The 14,222-nt window shown below is 40.8% G+C and overlaps 3 protein-coding genes across 4 annotated transcripts in view; 1 reads left to right on the top strand and 2 right to left on the bottom strand.

The window, feature by feature from the left end:
- The window catches only part of LOC125720847 (general transcription factor II-I repeat domain-containing protein 2-like), a 54,279-nt gene that overhangs the window by 12,989 nt on the left and 27,068 nt on the right, over positions 1 to 14,222 (top strand). The window lies entirely within an intron of this gene.
- The window catches only part of LOC125720973 (kelch-like protein 10), a 38,115-nt gene that overhangs the window by 9,241 nt on the left and 14,652 nt on the right, over positions 1 to 14,222 (bottom strand). The window lies entirely within an intron of this gene.
- LOC125720987 (kelch-like protein 10) lies at positions 3,668 to 5,022 on the bottom strand. Its single transcript, XM_048996914.1, has 2 exons — positions 4,634 to 5,022; positions 3,668 to 4,016 (listed from the first exon to the last, which is right to left on the bottom strand). The coding sequence occupies exons 1-2, from the start codon at positions 4,688 to 4,690 to the stop codon at positions 3,681 to 3,683; spliced, it is 393 nt and encodes a 130-aa protein (XP_048852871.1). The 5' UTR covers positions 4,691 to 5,022; the 3' UTR covers positions 3,668 to 3,680.

Genomic DNA, 14,222 nt, shown 5'->3' with positions numbered 1-14,222 from the left:
TCCAAGATTCTCTGCAACAAAAAATACATATTGTAGATGGCATTACTCAAAACACACAACTACACTACTACACATACAGAACCGCCCCACCCCACCACACAGGTACCTGTGTAGCTTTCCGAATATATCTATGTGGTACTGATCAAATGGTACATATTCAGCTGTTACTGGACTGCACCCATTCTGTATTGTAAATGTAAAGGACTGTTACACTTACCTGTACATATTCATGTCGAAGTCCTTTGACCCTGACACTGTTCCTCTCAATTGGGACCCTGTACAGTTGCTTCATGGTCATGTTGTGCTTTACCAGGATGCGTCTGATAGTGGTAATGCTTACTCGATTTATGTTGTTGAATACCTGCCTATCTTCAAGTATTTGTTGCTGTAGCTGGTGGAGACGGATTGCATTGTTTGCTCTCACTAGGTTCACAATGGCAAGTTCCTGCTGTTGTGTGAACAGGCGCTGCCGTCCACCCCCAGTAGGTCTTCTAGCCATTCTGTAGAAAAATGCAACCACAAATTGTTATTGGTTTGCTTCTTTTTTACAGTACTGTATATACTGTACTTTACTGTGTATACCATACACAGTACTGAAACATCTCAACACGTTATCATCGTATGTTTCACAAAACTACTACTTTTCTTCAAAAAGGAGCATTAGTCACCCTGAAATACAGTACATGTGATACGGCAATGTGATATGGTACAGTATTGTAAATACTCTAGATACAGTCTGAGTAGAGTAGAGAGTTGAAGACATACCTGTTTTCCAGTCGGAATGTCCTTATTATGGATGAAACTGTGAAACGGCTTAGATTAGGGTGGACTCTCTGCCCAGCTTCCCTCATAGTCAGGCCATGGTTTATTACATGGTCCACCAAAGTTGCTCTTATGTCATCAGAAATAATGGTCCTTGCATAGCCTCTTCGACCACTTCCTCCTCTCTCTCTCTGCCTGTCTTCCTCTTCCTCTACCTCTGCCTCTAGCTCTCCCTGCTTCCATGCTTGCAAACTTCTCAAAATGGCTTAAGTGAGGTGTATTTGTAGCTGGCTGATTGGTGTTCCATTTTGTAAGTAAGCATTTTCAGGTGTGTGTCTAAGTATTTTCAATTGCCCAATGTGTTTTGTATTTTGAATAGATGTGTTTTCCCACTGGTACCCTGAGATTTCATTTTTGAATGAAGTGTCTTATGTATGACATAGTGTGTAGTGTGCAGGAGTAAGTGTGTTGTAGAAAGGAGTGAGTGTGTTGCAGAATTGCAACTAAAGTGCTAACCAGAACTTTTATTTAAGGTATGGTTGCACTTTGTTTAAGGTATAGTAACAACAACTTCAAGTTACGTTACTTTGGTTTAAGCATGTGTCTATAGTGTTCAAGCAATGGGTAAAAACTGTAATAGCAGCAGCAAAGCTAACACCCGCAACCAAAAAGCGTAATGTTCCTAATAGAGTGGCTGATCTGTCCTGAAATCGTAAAACTGAAAAGTTTTCAAACACAGTATGTATATTATATAACATGTTGGATAAATAGATGTAATTTATTGGTGACTTCGTGTACATTGAAGTTTCTGCCTTTTAAACAACTATAAAGTAATGTTGTTTGTTATATAAAAAATGTACATTTAAATGTATGAAACAAAAAATGTATACACACACACATTACATTTTCGTTAGCTGTAAAATACAGTGAAGTGAAATCTCCATTATTTGCGTTGCAATATTCCACCACTAGGGGGCAATTTTGGACGAAGGAATCTCTTTAATGGCTGTTACCAACAGAAATGTTTGCTGCTACAGTATTCAGCTTTCTGGGTGTCCTGCAAAAAGAACTAGATGACTACAAGTAGGTATGGAATGCACACTGCCCATCTGACAAACCAGAAGCCACTTTTTGAAATGTAAATTTTATTATTGAAACATTTTGTTGGATTGCACTCTAGGTTTAATGGAAGAAACTGTGGATTCCATGTATCTCCTGAAAATCTTCATAGTCTTTGTGGAGACAATGATCTTCAAATTCACTTTGAGGTCTTGCAGAGACAAAATGAACTTGCTCCACCAGTCAGCTGGGTTACTGCCATGGAGAATTATATTGCATTCAAAAGTGTATTAGGTCTATAAGGTAATTCTGCTAACAAATTGTACAAAGCTCTCAAAATTATTTTGGTTTTCAGACAACAAATAACATTTTTCCAGCCTTTGTTCTCCAAATAAGACATTTATTTAAACGTTGTATACAAAAATAAATTAAGCATGTTCAATAAGAACACTTTGGCCATTATACATATTGCTGTGTATAGAGCCATTAAACTGCCCCCTTAAAGCTTTTTACTGCCAAACAAAGCTGTCAGGTCAAAAATCACACTGTTAAAAATGAAGTATAAAAGAATACAAAAATAACTTCTAACAACTTATAACACTTATTCAATAAGATTATAGAACAACATAATCATTGCATTGCAATTCAATCACCAGAGGTGGCGTGGAGTACAATAATTAACAGCTTGGCTTCAGGGAATGCCAAACCCTTCAGGGAATCCCAGTGTTATTTAACTGTCCCATTCTGTGTCCCTTCCCTGTTTGGCCAGTAGGTGTCATTGGTCATCTCGTCCCACGTGTTGTCAGTCTTTCTTGTCCTCCCCTGTTGTCAGTCTGTAGCGTTTCCCTTGTTCCCTGCCAACCACTTGTTGAGCACGTGGTTACCTGTAATTTCAATTCATTAACTTACTGTTTGCCATAGGCTTTTAAATACATTATAAATAATTTAAAAAAATAACATAACAAGAGATAATACTATGAATTTCCTCACTGATTAATTGTGTTGTGGGTTGGAACTCAGTATGGAGTCCCCACAAAGATACAGATACCTTATATGTGTGTGTGTGTGTGTGTGTGTAGCAGGGCCGTAGCACATCTTCTTCTTTGTGTTCAGGAATTGCTTCTTGTAGGTTAAGTTAGAATGGTTTTCACAGTTCTTTGGTCTGGAGATCAGGCTGATTAATCACAGTTGATTTTTGTGGACAATCAACCATATACATATGTACATATATATGTGTGTGTGTGTGTACAGTAGTGTGCAAAAAATCATAAGCAGTCAAAAGAAATTGTGTGATGTCACGATTGTTACGGTTTGTAGCAGCTAATCACTGCTGTTAATAGCAGCTAATAGCTGCTGTCTGTAGCAGCTAAACTACTGTTAATATAACTGCTAATAACATAACAATTTTCCCGTTTTTTGTGTAATAAAGTATATAATGTAGTAATGTGGTGTGTTTTTGATTCAAATATGTTAGTATGGTATTGGCAAGATATTATTGTATCAGCCTTTATTACATTAAGGGGGAAAATTAGCACATTATTGGCAGTTATTACATTAACGGTAGGTATCATATGTGCCCTTGAGAGGTAAAGTGGGCTATCCCACATGTCAGTCAAAAATGACTGTCCAATATTAATTATTGAGGGTCTATCTATCTTTTAAATATACTGAGATCTGTGCTACCTATGATACATATCAATTGTAGGGTATAGACACACTGATTTTTTTTTTTTTTAATTCAACTTTGGAGCTCATTTTCTCAAAACTTTGTTTTTGTGGGATAGCCCACTTTACCTCTCAAGGGCACATGTTATATAGGTCTAATGTACGAAGCATTAACGTTAGACATGATAAGCTGGTTACCCACCAGGCAGGCAGATGGGGGCAGGTGGGCGAGGTGCAGCGTACTGTACGAAGCGGGGGTGCGCAGGCACTGTGCAGCAGCTGAAGCTCCTCTTAGGTGCAATCATTTCCTGCGCACGGCACCAGCTGCCTTTCACTGCATTGAAACATTCCACTTTTGCAGTTACTTTGAAGCCATCGGAGCCTCCCATCGCAAACAGCAAGCCGTCCACCACTGCGATGCCGAAATAGCTTCTTTGTTGTCTCATGGGAGGCCCAGCGTGCCACTGGTTAATTGCAGGGTCATAGACCTCCATAGTCCGCACTGGATGAGCCCCGTTGGTACCGCCCACCTGCGAGACACCAATGGTAAGTGATCACTCGGGTACCAAACAGATAAGTAAATATCAGCTTTCTCGAAGTCAGGAACTCTTAAGGAATTATCGCCCTATAATAGCAGGCTGCACAGAACCTCCCATTGTCTATATAGGACACAAGCTTATAACTAATTTGTGTTCAACATACATGTCAACATAACTGCAGTGGAAAAAAAGGGAATTTGGGCAACAGAAAACCTGTACAATTCAGCGAAAACTGTCAACCATCAAAAAAATACTTCTTATGATCATATATTTTGCTTTTATTATTATTTTTATTAGTACTAAAAATAATACTTGTAGTCAGACACTGAAAAAAAAAACAAACAGAGCAATTACGTCTGGAACTACAGAATATAACTGTAATCAAAAATCTAAGCTTTACTAAGCGTATTCGTTTATAACCCAGATATGCAGGGAGCATATATGTATTGAGATGGGCCTTCCCAGCAGGTCATTTCATCCACTGAATTCTTTTGTTTGATTTAAGCGCATTACAATCTGTGACACAGCAGCAGTGACAAAAAATGAGTCTCAGATAAATCTTGAGATTTGACTCCTTTGTTTCAGAGTACAAGAAAGGAATCACTCACCGCATAGATGTTTCCCTGATATGCCGCTACTCCAAGGCCACGTCGGCGAGTGCGCATGGGAGCGATCAAGGTCCATTCGCCCGTGAGTGGATCATAGCACTCCGCAGTGGAAGTGGTCTGAGCTCCATTGCTACCCCCACAAATGTATATCTAGGAAAGATGGTTCACAAGTGATGTGTGTTATGCTGTACATGATTGGAGATGGAGATCTAGAAAGCGTAAATGTACATTTAGCTAATGGATGTTTAATCCATCCACCTTCCATAAAAGTCTATTCAGTACAGGGTGGTGGTGAACCTGGAGCCTACCACAGGAAGCACATGGGCATTGGTAGGGAATTTACAGTTAGTTGTGATCATTTCCCTTGTGAACCGCAGCTTAATCAGCTAATTAAGTTCACTAGGTTTGTTTGAATAGGGAAATCTGCAAATTGTTTAGGATTCTGACCCTCCAGGACTGGAATTGGGTAAAGCTCCTACGTTAACACCAGTTATTGTATCTCACAAGTCTTGGGCTGTGGGCAAAATTGCAAAAACACAGAGCTGGACACCACAGCACTGCCCAATGTGCCACTAATGCAGAGCGACAATGCAAGGTCATTTATGTTTTATCTAAACACTGACGTTTACTGAATAAACAATTATGGATTGAAATCAACCATTTGAAGACAAAGCGAGCTACTGAGTATGTAACATAATCAATTTCAAGGGGAAAATGAGGGTAACCACAGGCAGACGCCCTCCTATTAACCTACCTTTCCATTCAGGGTGGTGGCACTGGCATCCTGTCGCTCCTCGTTCATGGGCTGGATGATGGTCCACTCATTGGCATTTGGGTCATATCGCTCTACGATATTCAGAGGCGACACGTCTAAACGGCCACCCATCACATAGATGAAGCCGTTACTTACGGCCACACTGACACAACAGCGGCGCCAGTGCATAGGGGCCATGTGCTGCCATGTCCGTGCGACGGGGTCAAATCTGAGCACAGCATCGGTGAAATTATGGCCATCATAACCCCCAAAACAATACATGAAGCCATTTAAACACACACTGCCATGGCCGGACTGGCGAGTCTCCTGCCCCTGTGTTATATCCACCCAGCGGTCGGCCCGTGTGTCATATGCATCGATGCAGTTTGTCGTGTGCATGTTCCATCCACCAACAGCCAGCAAAATGTCAGAGGGCAAGCGCGGGCGGATCAGTGGGTTCTCAAAATCAGAGAGTGGACTTTCATCATGAAGATCATAGATGACCTTCAGTACATCAGTGATGATTGGCCTGCACGCCACATTGGCCTTCACTAGATCGTTGGCTTTGACGATTTTCATGAAGTATTCCGGATCCATACGAGCCATCCGAATCTACACAGGAAACAATGAGAGAATGAGAGAATTCCCATGAGTTCCTTAGTGCTTTCTGTGAATCTCTGGAGATGAGCAATTCCTAACATTAAAGGTACATTAGCTGAAGCCATTTACATAGAAAGTCTCAGATATGTCAGCTAACACTTATTTCATGTAAGACATTTCGGTGTTTTGTTTTCCATTATTTGTTACACTCTCCTCCCAGGTGTAATACCTGGAAGCCTTGGTTGTAGACTTATGGGACATGGAAATGGAGGTTCAGTCTCTAGCTACAGTAATAAGGACTTCACTCAATGAGCATTCTATTGTTATATACACAAGTCAATGAGAACATAGTATAACTATACTCACCTTGGCCAATAGGACTGAAATGTGGGCCTCTCGGGTGGCAGGCTCGTGCTCGATCCACCGGAGGATGGCCTCAAACACTACATCCTCTTCTCTGACATTAAGCTCATCCTGCTCGATGATGTCAGAAAGTTGTTCAAGACTTAGTTCTGGGAACTCATTTGAGCTGATGGCAACCTCCTTAAAGTTTTTCAAGATGAAGTTGAATGCAGACTGGTGCAGCTCGTTTACGCAGTAGACATCGGCGATTTTAAGAAGGCCAATGCAGTTGTTGAGGCAGAGCTGCTCATGCAGGAAATCATAGCAGCGCTGTACGATGCCCAAGACACTGAGATAATCAGCAGCTGCCAGGAGGTTCTCCACATTGTCAGCTGTGATGACCACAGAGTACGTGTAGGCATACTCTATGACCTGCCTCAGTGTTTCTGGGGAAATGCCTGGGAGTTGGTACTCCCGCTTTCCTGAATCATTCCAGTCACTGGCGAACAGAGCCCTGAAACACAATCCAGAAGTGACTCATCTAATAAATATCGGTTTTGCAGGCAAAGTTAAATAAGGGGTTTTCTAAATCTTCTGAACCAGGGACCCCCAAATGGAAATTAAGCAGAGATAAGGACCCCCTGCTACAGATGATCTCATAGGCATCTAAGAACTAGGGACCGGTGGCTTTAATTCTTATTTTTCCAACAGTAGCTCCCCCTTTAATATATTTTACTTGGGCTGGTGGGCAAGTCCCCCGGAATACTTTGTTTTGCCTGTTTGACATGGTCCCCTTTTTATATATTTATACCATTATTATTATTATTATTATTATTATTATTATATAGTAAAAGTTAAGGTGGTACACTTATCAGAAATATTTCTGATCAGCACTGACCTACATTAATATAATTTAATATAATGTATATTAATATAAACTTTCTGTCATCCTAGAGCCTTATTGCCAAGGAGAAGTCATTGCTAACGAGAGATAAAAACTGACTCCTTGCTGTTTTCGCATCTTCATATATGGGTCACCGCTACTTACTGGAAGTAGGAGCTACAGCCACACAGAATTACTCTATGGGCGTTGAATTGAACACCGTCGGTGATGAGGACCACGTCACAAAGCTGTCCTGCCAGCCGAAGCTTGTTAAACACTTCGAACGCCGGGGACATCAGTACTCGCTCCATGTCGTGTGCCATCATAATTCAAAAATGTGGATATCTCGTCTCTCTCTCCTTTTTATATCACTCGAAATGACGTGTACATACGTTCTAAGACGCAAAAACCGCACTTTGCGTCACAGTTTCCTAAGATACCGTAATGTTTATTTTTAAATGTATATTTGAGACTCGAAATGGATTGGGGGGGGGGGGGGTATATTCTACGCACAATCAGCTGTACAAGAAGAACAAGTGAAATGTTTTTAACATCACTTTTGGAAAATGTATACCGTGCTTATCTTAGAATTTAAGTTTTGTATTATGTAAGAATAGTCAAATCACGAATTCCCGAAATAAAATAAATAAATAAATGTTTTCATATTTTTTCTCCTCCGCTACGTTTCTAAAAATGAAAAACAAAAAAGGTCCTTTACATGTCTGTCAGGAACGAGGTTTAAGTTCGCATCTTATTCCCTAGTTTCCACTTTAGACATAAGCCATTGAGCAACAAATGTCCACAAGACATTATTTTATGGGCTAAATCTGGTCGGCCCGTTGTGGCAATTATTTGGAACAAGAATAGTCCTTGAAAATTGGGCTGGGCGGTCCGTCTGTTTTGGTCAACATTTAGCACAAGGCGGACGTATTTATCGGACCGCATATATCCCCAATACGGTCATGAAAACAAATTGCAGCAAGTGTGGAATTATCACAATGATTATTGTGCTGTGTACACTTCACCCAAATCCTGAACGCTATTGAATATAATCGATTATGTATTATAGAGCAGTTATGTTAATCAAGGTACAGTGTGCAATATCACTCCATGAGCTATTGACCATTTTCCTGTTTTATGATCTTTTCTTGAGAAATCGTTTTTTATTTTATTTTTTGTAATTCCTCACTTCTGCCGACTAACTCCTCCACGTTTAATATATTTTCGTGCAGGTTTTTAAGTTTGTTTTCCTGCAGCTTCACGGCACCCATCGTTCTTGCGCACCCACACAGATGGACGAGTTAAGCTAGAAGTGGATGGGAGTAGTGGCAGGACAGATATTCCGAGGGCACCCATTAAACGATGTAAGTAATTATTATTTATCGTTAGAATTCTCACTTAACACAGAATGTTGTCTTTGGCTGAAGTTTAAACAGTCGAGCTGAATTGTGGGAAGATAAGCTGAAGCTGTTCGCGTCCGCAGCTAATGCTCGCGCCATGACTAGCTAGCACATAGTGAAATGGTGAATGGATTTGGCGACATTTTCCGTTGGAATTGAGTACAGAGACGTAGGTGTTGTTTTGTTTGTGGCCCTGCTTTTACAATGCACGTGTAGCAAAGTGAAGTTGGGATCTGCTTGCGTCTTTTGCAGCTAACATCACACTCGATATAGCCGCAGTTTATTGTGGAATCGCCATTTTGGGTGTACACAACGCAAGAGCGCACGAGTGTTTATATAAAACAATTCCACTCTGGCTGAGTTTTCTTCTTATTATTTTTCATGCTATACTATATACAAACTTTTTACTTGTACATCTTAGGATATAGTTCATTGTGACAATATAAATGGTAGGAGAGAACTACAACAGCAACGACTGTGGGTTGGGGCTGGGTAGGGGATAACGTTTTCATAGTTGGGATTAGGGTTTTGCCCATAGACATGAATGCAGAGTCCCCATAAAGACATCTAGCACATCTTCTTCTTTGTGTTCTGGAATTGCTTCTTGTAGGTTAAGTTAGAATGGTTTTCACTGTTCTTTGGTCTGGAGAACAGGCTGATTAATCACAGTTGAGTTTTGTGGGCAATCAACCATATGAATATGTACATATATGTGTGTGTGTGTGTGTACAGTAGTGTGCAAAAAATCATAAGCAGTCAAAAGAAATTGTGTGATTGTTAGGGTCTGTAGCAGCTAATCACTGCTGTTAATAGCAGCTACTATAAACTACTGTTAATATAACTGCTAATAACATAACAATTTTCCCGTTTTTTTGTGTAATAAAGCCTATAATGTAATAATGTGATACGTTTTTGATTCAAATATGTTAGTATGATATTGGTAAGTTATTACTGTATCAGCCTTTATTACATTAAGGGGGAAAATTAGCACATTATTGGCAGTTATTACATTAACGGTAGACATCATATTATATATGTCTAATGCAGGGGCGCTGCTAAGGATTTTGGGTCCCATGAAAGGAATCTTGACAGGGCCCCCCACACAGTTTATTGGGGGCTTCTCTGGGCCCCCTCTCAGTCATGGGCCCCGAGAATCGTCATCGTTTACCCCCCCTTTACAGCGCCCCTGGTCTAATGCACGAAGCATTAACGTTAGATATGCTTGTACCACAACTTATTAGGCAAGAGAGAAGTTCTATTGCCCATTTTCATTGCAAACCAGCTTAACATTTACAGGATAATTAATTGCAAGTTCCGATGTAGGCTGCCATTCACACACACAACTGGAAATAATAAAATGCCTGGACAGAGCAGATACAGCCATTGTAGCCTTCGCTCCTGTCTGCTGCTGTATGCAAATCTCACTGAACCATTAAAGCTGGAGCAGAAGTGATGTCTCCGACTAATTGCTGGTTGTTAGAGAAGTACTCAGAATAATGAGAAATAAAGTAAGAATTGTGAGGGAAAAAAAATCAGAATTTCGACTTAATAAGTCAGAATTCTGAGATAAATGTGTGTTTTTTTTTCTACTCCAGATGGCAGAAAACTCTAAAATCAACAAAGCTCAAGAGTCATAATTCAGAATTTGTTCATTTAGATCAGAAACAGCTCTATGGGATGCTTTCGTCTAATCAGACTGTACCACATGGTTCATATGTAACACTTTTCTGGAGACCGCAACAAATGGGGGATTCTGAAACTGCCCGTTTGTTTGGAAAATTCCAGTCACCCTGAGTGAAAAAGGGTAGAACCCTCCCTCCTGTCCCACTGGCCTATGATTGCCTGATAGCAGGAAGAGACGGTCTATAAGGGAAAATACCCTTCAGTTTAACTCACAGAAAGACAATAAATAGTAGCACTTAACAAATGAGAGAATATTAATTGACTAGGACAAACTGAGATGAGCAACAGGAAATATAACTGTAAGCTGATAAGAGAAAAAGAAGGGGAAAATGGAGGGAAATTTGCTGCTTCTGATTGGATGCAAGCATGCAGGTCAGCTGATCCACCTGAATGTTTCCAACTCAGCAATCGGTGATGAAGGGTCAGTAGATTGGCTAAGTGCTGGAACCAGAAGCAGAAGCTGGCTTTCATGCTCTGGAGGGTCCTGTGGCATGAAACCTTAAGCAGTTCTTTACGCATATGATGCTCCTTTAGGGGGTGCCATAGACATTCGGTCTGCATATATATTATGTTTTATCAGTGTTTCTTGTGGACCCTCAGCAGTCCATGTTTTTGCTCTCTCCCAGCACCAGCTGTCTGGCAAGGAGCAAAAACGTGGATGGACTGGGGGTTCCTGTGGATCAGGTTGAAAAACATTGTTCTGTATTGTTTTTGTTAAATGACTGATATTCAGAATTTATTTTTGGGGCTTTGGCTGCATCCTGGTTATAATGTTTAATTGAGATATGAATTAATATGGAGAACACCACACGCACGGCACAAATTCTATGAAGATACTACTCATAAATTTAATGTGATAACACATGTGATAAAAATACAAATATAAGGGCTTTATTTGTATGAATAAAGCATTTCACATATCTAACACATGTGTCCCCAACAACCGTAGCCAGATATTAAATCTGTTCTAGAAGAGCACACTCATTGCTTGCTGTAAAAGCATGCAGGAGGTCCCAGCTGAGCTCTGCTATAGTTGTGCTCTGTGTATTATTCATTTGGCAGATGCTCTAAGACAGAGAAATGGTTGGAGAGAACAAGGCAATTAACAAATGCATGCAAACAAGTGGCATGTTACACAACAGGAGCAAACCATTACAGCATCCGATAACAAAGGAAAGCAGTTGTCTTGCCATAATTGCATTTTGATAGCTGTTCTAGTGCCTTAACCTCTATGCTCTGACTCCACTGTAAGGTCTAAGTTCTGTTCCCTCAGTCCATTATTCAAGAGGCATTTTCCTTATTTTGGTGAATGTTTCTGATTCTTGTTAGTGTCCACTGTTTCTGTTGATTAAGTCCAGTGATGCTAGCCACACCGGTAGATGCGTAACCTGGTTACCCACCAGGCAGGCAGATGGGGGCAGGTGGGCGAGGTGCAGCGTACTGTATGATGCAGGGGGGCACTGTGCAGCAGCTGAAGTTCCTCTTGGGTGTAATCATGTCCTGCGTACGGAACCAGCTGCCTTTCTCTGCATTGTAGCATTCCACATTTGCACTTATGGATCCTGCCGTCTGTTGGGGTCTGGCCACAGAATCTCATCAACATCACAAGCAATGTCTGCTCTTGCTAAGCATCGGGGAAAATATCCCCTTGTGTGCCGAATCCATCCATGGATTGACCTTACCTCAATATCTCCGCAGGCCTGTTCCATTGCCTGCAGAAGAGGCATGCGGGCATGTGGTTGGCGGTCATATACGCGCCATCTCCAAGCAGAAAAAAACTCTTCTATAGGGTTGAGAAATGGCGAGTAAGGGGGCAAATACACAACTTCAAATTGATCATGGTTGGTGAACCAGTTCTGGACGATAGCAGCCCGATGGAAACTGACATTATCCCAGACAACAACAAACCTGGGCTGCTCTGGTCTGTCCTGTACAACTGCATCATGAAGTGCATCTAGAAATGTGATTATGTGTTGCGCATTATATGGACCCAGTTTGGAATGATGGTACAGTAGCCCTCGGAGGCTTATGGCGGCACACAATGTGATATTTCCCCCGCACTGCCCCGGGACGTGCACAATCGTCCTTTGGCCAAGTATATTATGTCCCCGTCGTCTACTTTTGCTAAGGTTGAATCCAGCCTCGTCAACGTAAATAAATTCATGAGGCTGAGCAGCTCCATCCACGTCCAAGATTCTCTGCAACAAAAAATACATATTGTAGATGGCATTACTCAAAACACACAACTACACTACTACACATACAGAACCGCCCCACCCCACCACACAGGTACCTGTGTAGCTTTCCGAATATATCTATGTGGTACTGATCAAATGGTACATATTCAGCTGTTACTGGACTGCACCCATTCTGTATTGTAAATGTAAAGGACTGTTACACTTACCTGTACATATTCATGTCGAAGTCCTTTGACCCTGACACTGTTCCTCTCAATTGGGACCCTGTACAGTTGCTTCATGGTCATGTTGTGCTTTACCAGGATGCGTCTGATAGTGGTAATGCTTACTCGATTTATGTTGTTGAATACCTGCCTATCTTCAAGTATTTGTTGCTGTAGCTGGTGGAGACGGATTGCATTGTTTGCTCTCACTAGGTTCACAATGGCAAGTTCCTGCTGTTGTGTGAACAGGCGCTGCCGTCCACCCCCAGTAGGTCTTCTAGCCATTCTGTAGAAAAATGCAACCACAAATTGTTATTGGTTTGCTTCTTTTTTACAGTACTGTATATACTGTACTTTACTGTGTATACCATACACAGTACTGAAACATCTCAACACGTTATCATCGTATGTTTCACAAAACTACTACTTTTCTTCAAAAAGGAGCATTAGTCACCCTGAAATACAGTACATGTGATACGGCAATGTGATATGGTACAGTATTGTAAATACTCTAGATACAGTCTGAGTAGAGTAGAGAGTTGAAGACATACCTGTTTTCCAGTCGGAATGTCCTTATTATGGATGAAACTGTGAAACGGCTTAGATTAGGGTGGACTCTCTGCCCAGCTTCCCTCATAGTCAGGCCATGGTTTATTACATGGTCCACCAAAGTTGCTCTTATGTCATCAGAAATAATGGTCCTTGCATAGCCTCTTCGACCACTTCCTCCTCTCTCTCTCTGCCTGTCTTCCTCTTCCTCTACCTCTGCCTCTAGCTCTCCCTGCTTCCATGCTTGCAAACTTCTCAAAATGGCTTAAGTGAGGTGTATTTGTAGCTGGCTGATTGGTGTTCCATTTTGTAAGTAAGCATTTTCAGGTGTGTGTCTAAGTATTTTCAATTGCCCAATGTGTTTTGTATTTTGAATAGATGTGTTTTCCCACTGGTACCCTGAGATTTCATTTTTGAATGAAGTGTCTTATGTATGACATAGTGTGTAGTGTGCAGGAGTAAGTGTGTTGTAGAAAGGAGTGAGTGTGTTGCAGAATTGCAACTAAAGTGCTAACCAGAACTTTTATTTAAGGTATGGTTGCACTTTGTTTAAGGTATAGTAACAACAACTTCAAGTTACGTTACTTTGGTTTAAGCATGTGTCTATAGTGTTCAAGCAATGGGTAAAAACTGTAATAGCAGCAGCAAAGCTAACACCCGCAACCAAAAAGCGTAATGTTCCTAATAGAGTGGCTGATCTGTCCTGAAATCGTAAAACTGAAAAGTTTTCAAACACAGTATGTATATTATATAACATGTTGGATAAATAGATGTAATTTATTGGTGACTTCGTGTACATTGAAGTTTCTGCCTTTTAAACAACTATAAAGTAATGTTGTTTGTTATATAAAAAATGTACATTTAAATGTATGAAACAAAAAATGTATACACACACACATTACATTTTCGTTAGCTGTAAAATACAGTGAAGTGAAATCTCCATTATTTGCGTTGCAATATTCCACCACTAGGGGGCA

Source organism: Brienomyrus brachyistius, unplaced genomic scaffold (assembly GCF_023856365.1).
Source record: "Brienomyrus brachyistius isolate T26 unplaced genomic scaffold, BBRACH_0.4 scaffold27, whole genome shotgun sequence".
In the NCBI taxonomy this organism is placed as follows: domain Eukaryota; kingdom Metazoa; phylum Chordata; class Actinopteri; order Osteoglossiformes; family Mormyridae; genus Brienomyrus; species Brienomyrus brachyistius.
The sequence above is the reverse complement of the archived record's forward strand: the minus strand, read 5'-3'. Positions and strand labels throughout refer to the sequence as shown.

Excerpts from the sequence above, each read along its gene's own strand:
- LOC125720987 (XM_048996914.1), bottom strand. The coding sequence starts at position 4,690 with ATGCGCACTCGCCGACGTGGCCTTGGAGTAGCGGCATATCAGGGAAAC. Across the intron at positions 4,017-4,633 it reads ATCAGGGAAACATCTATGCG|GTGGGCGGTACCAACGGGGC; the intron begins GTGAGTGATTCC and ends GGTGTCTCGCAG.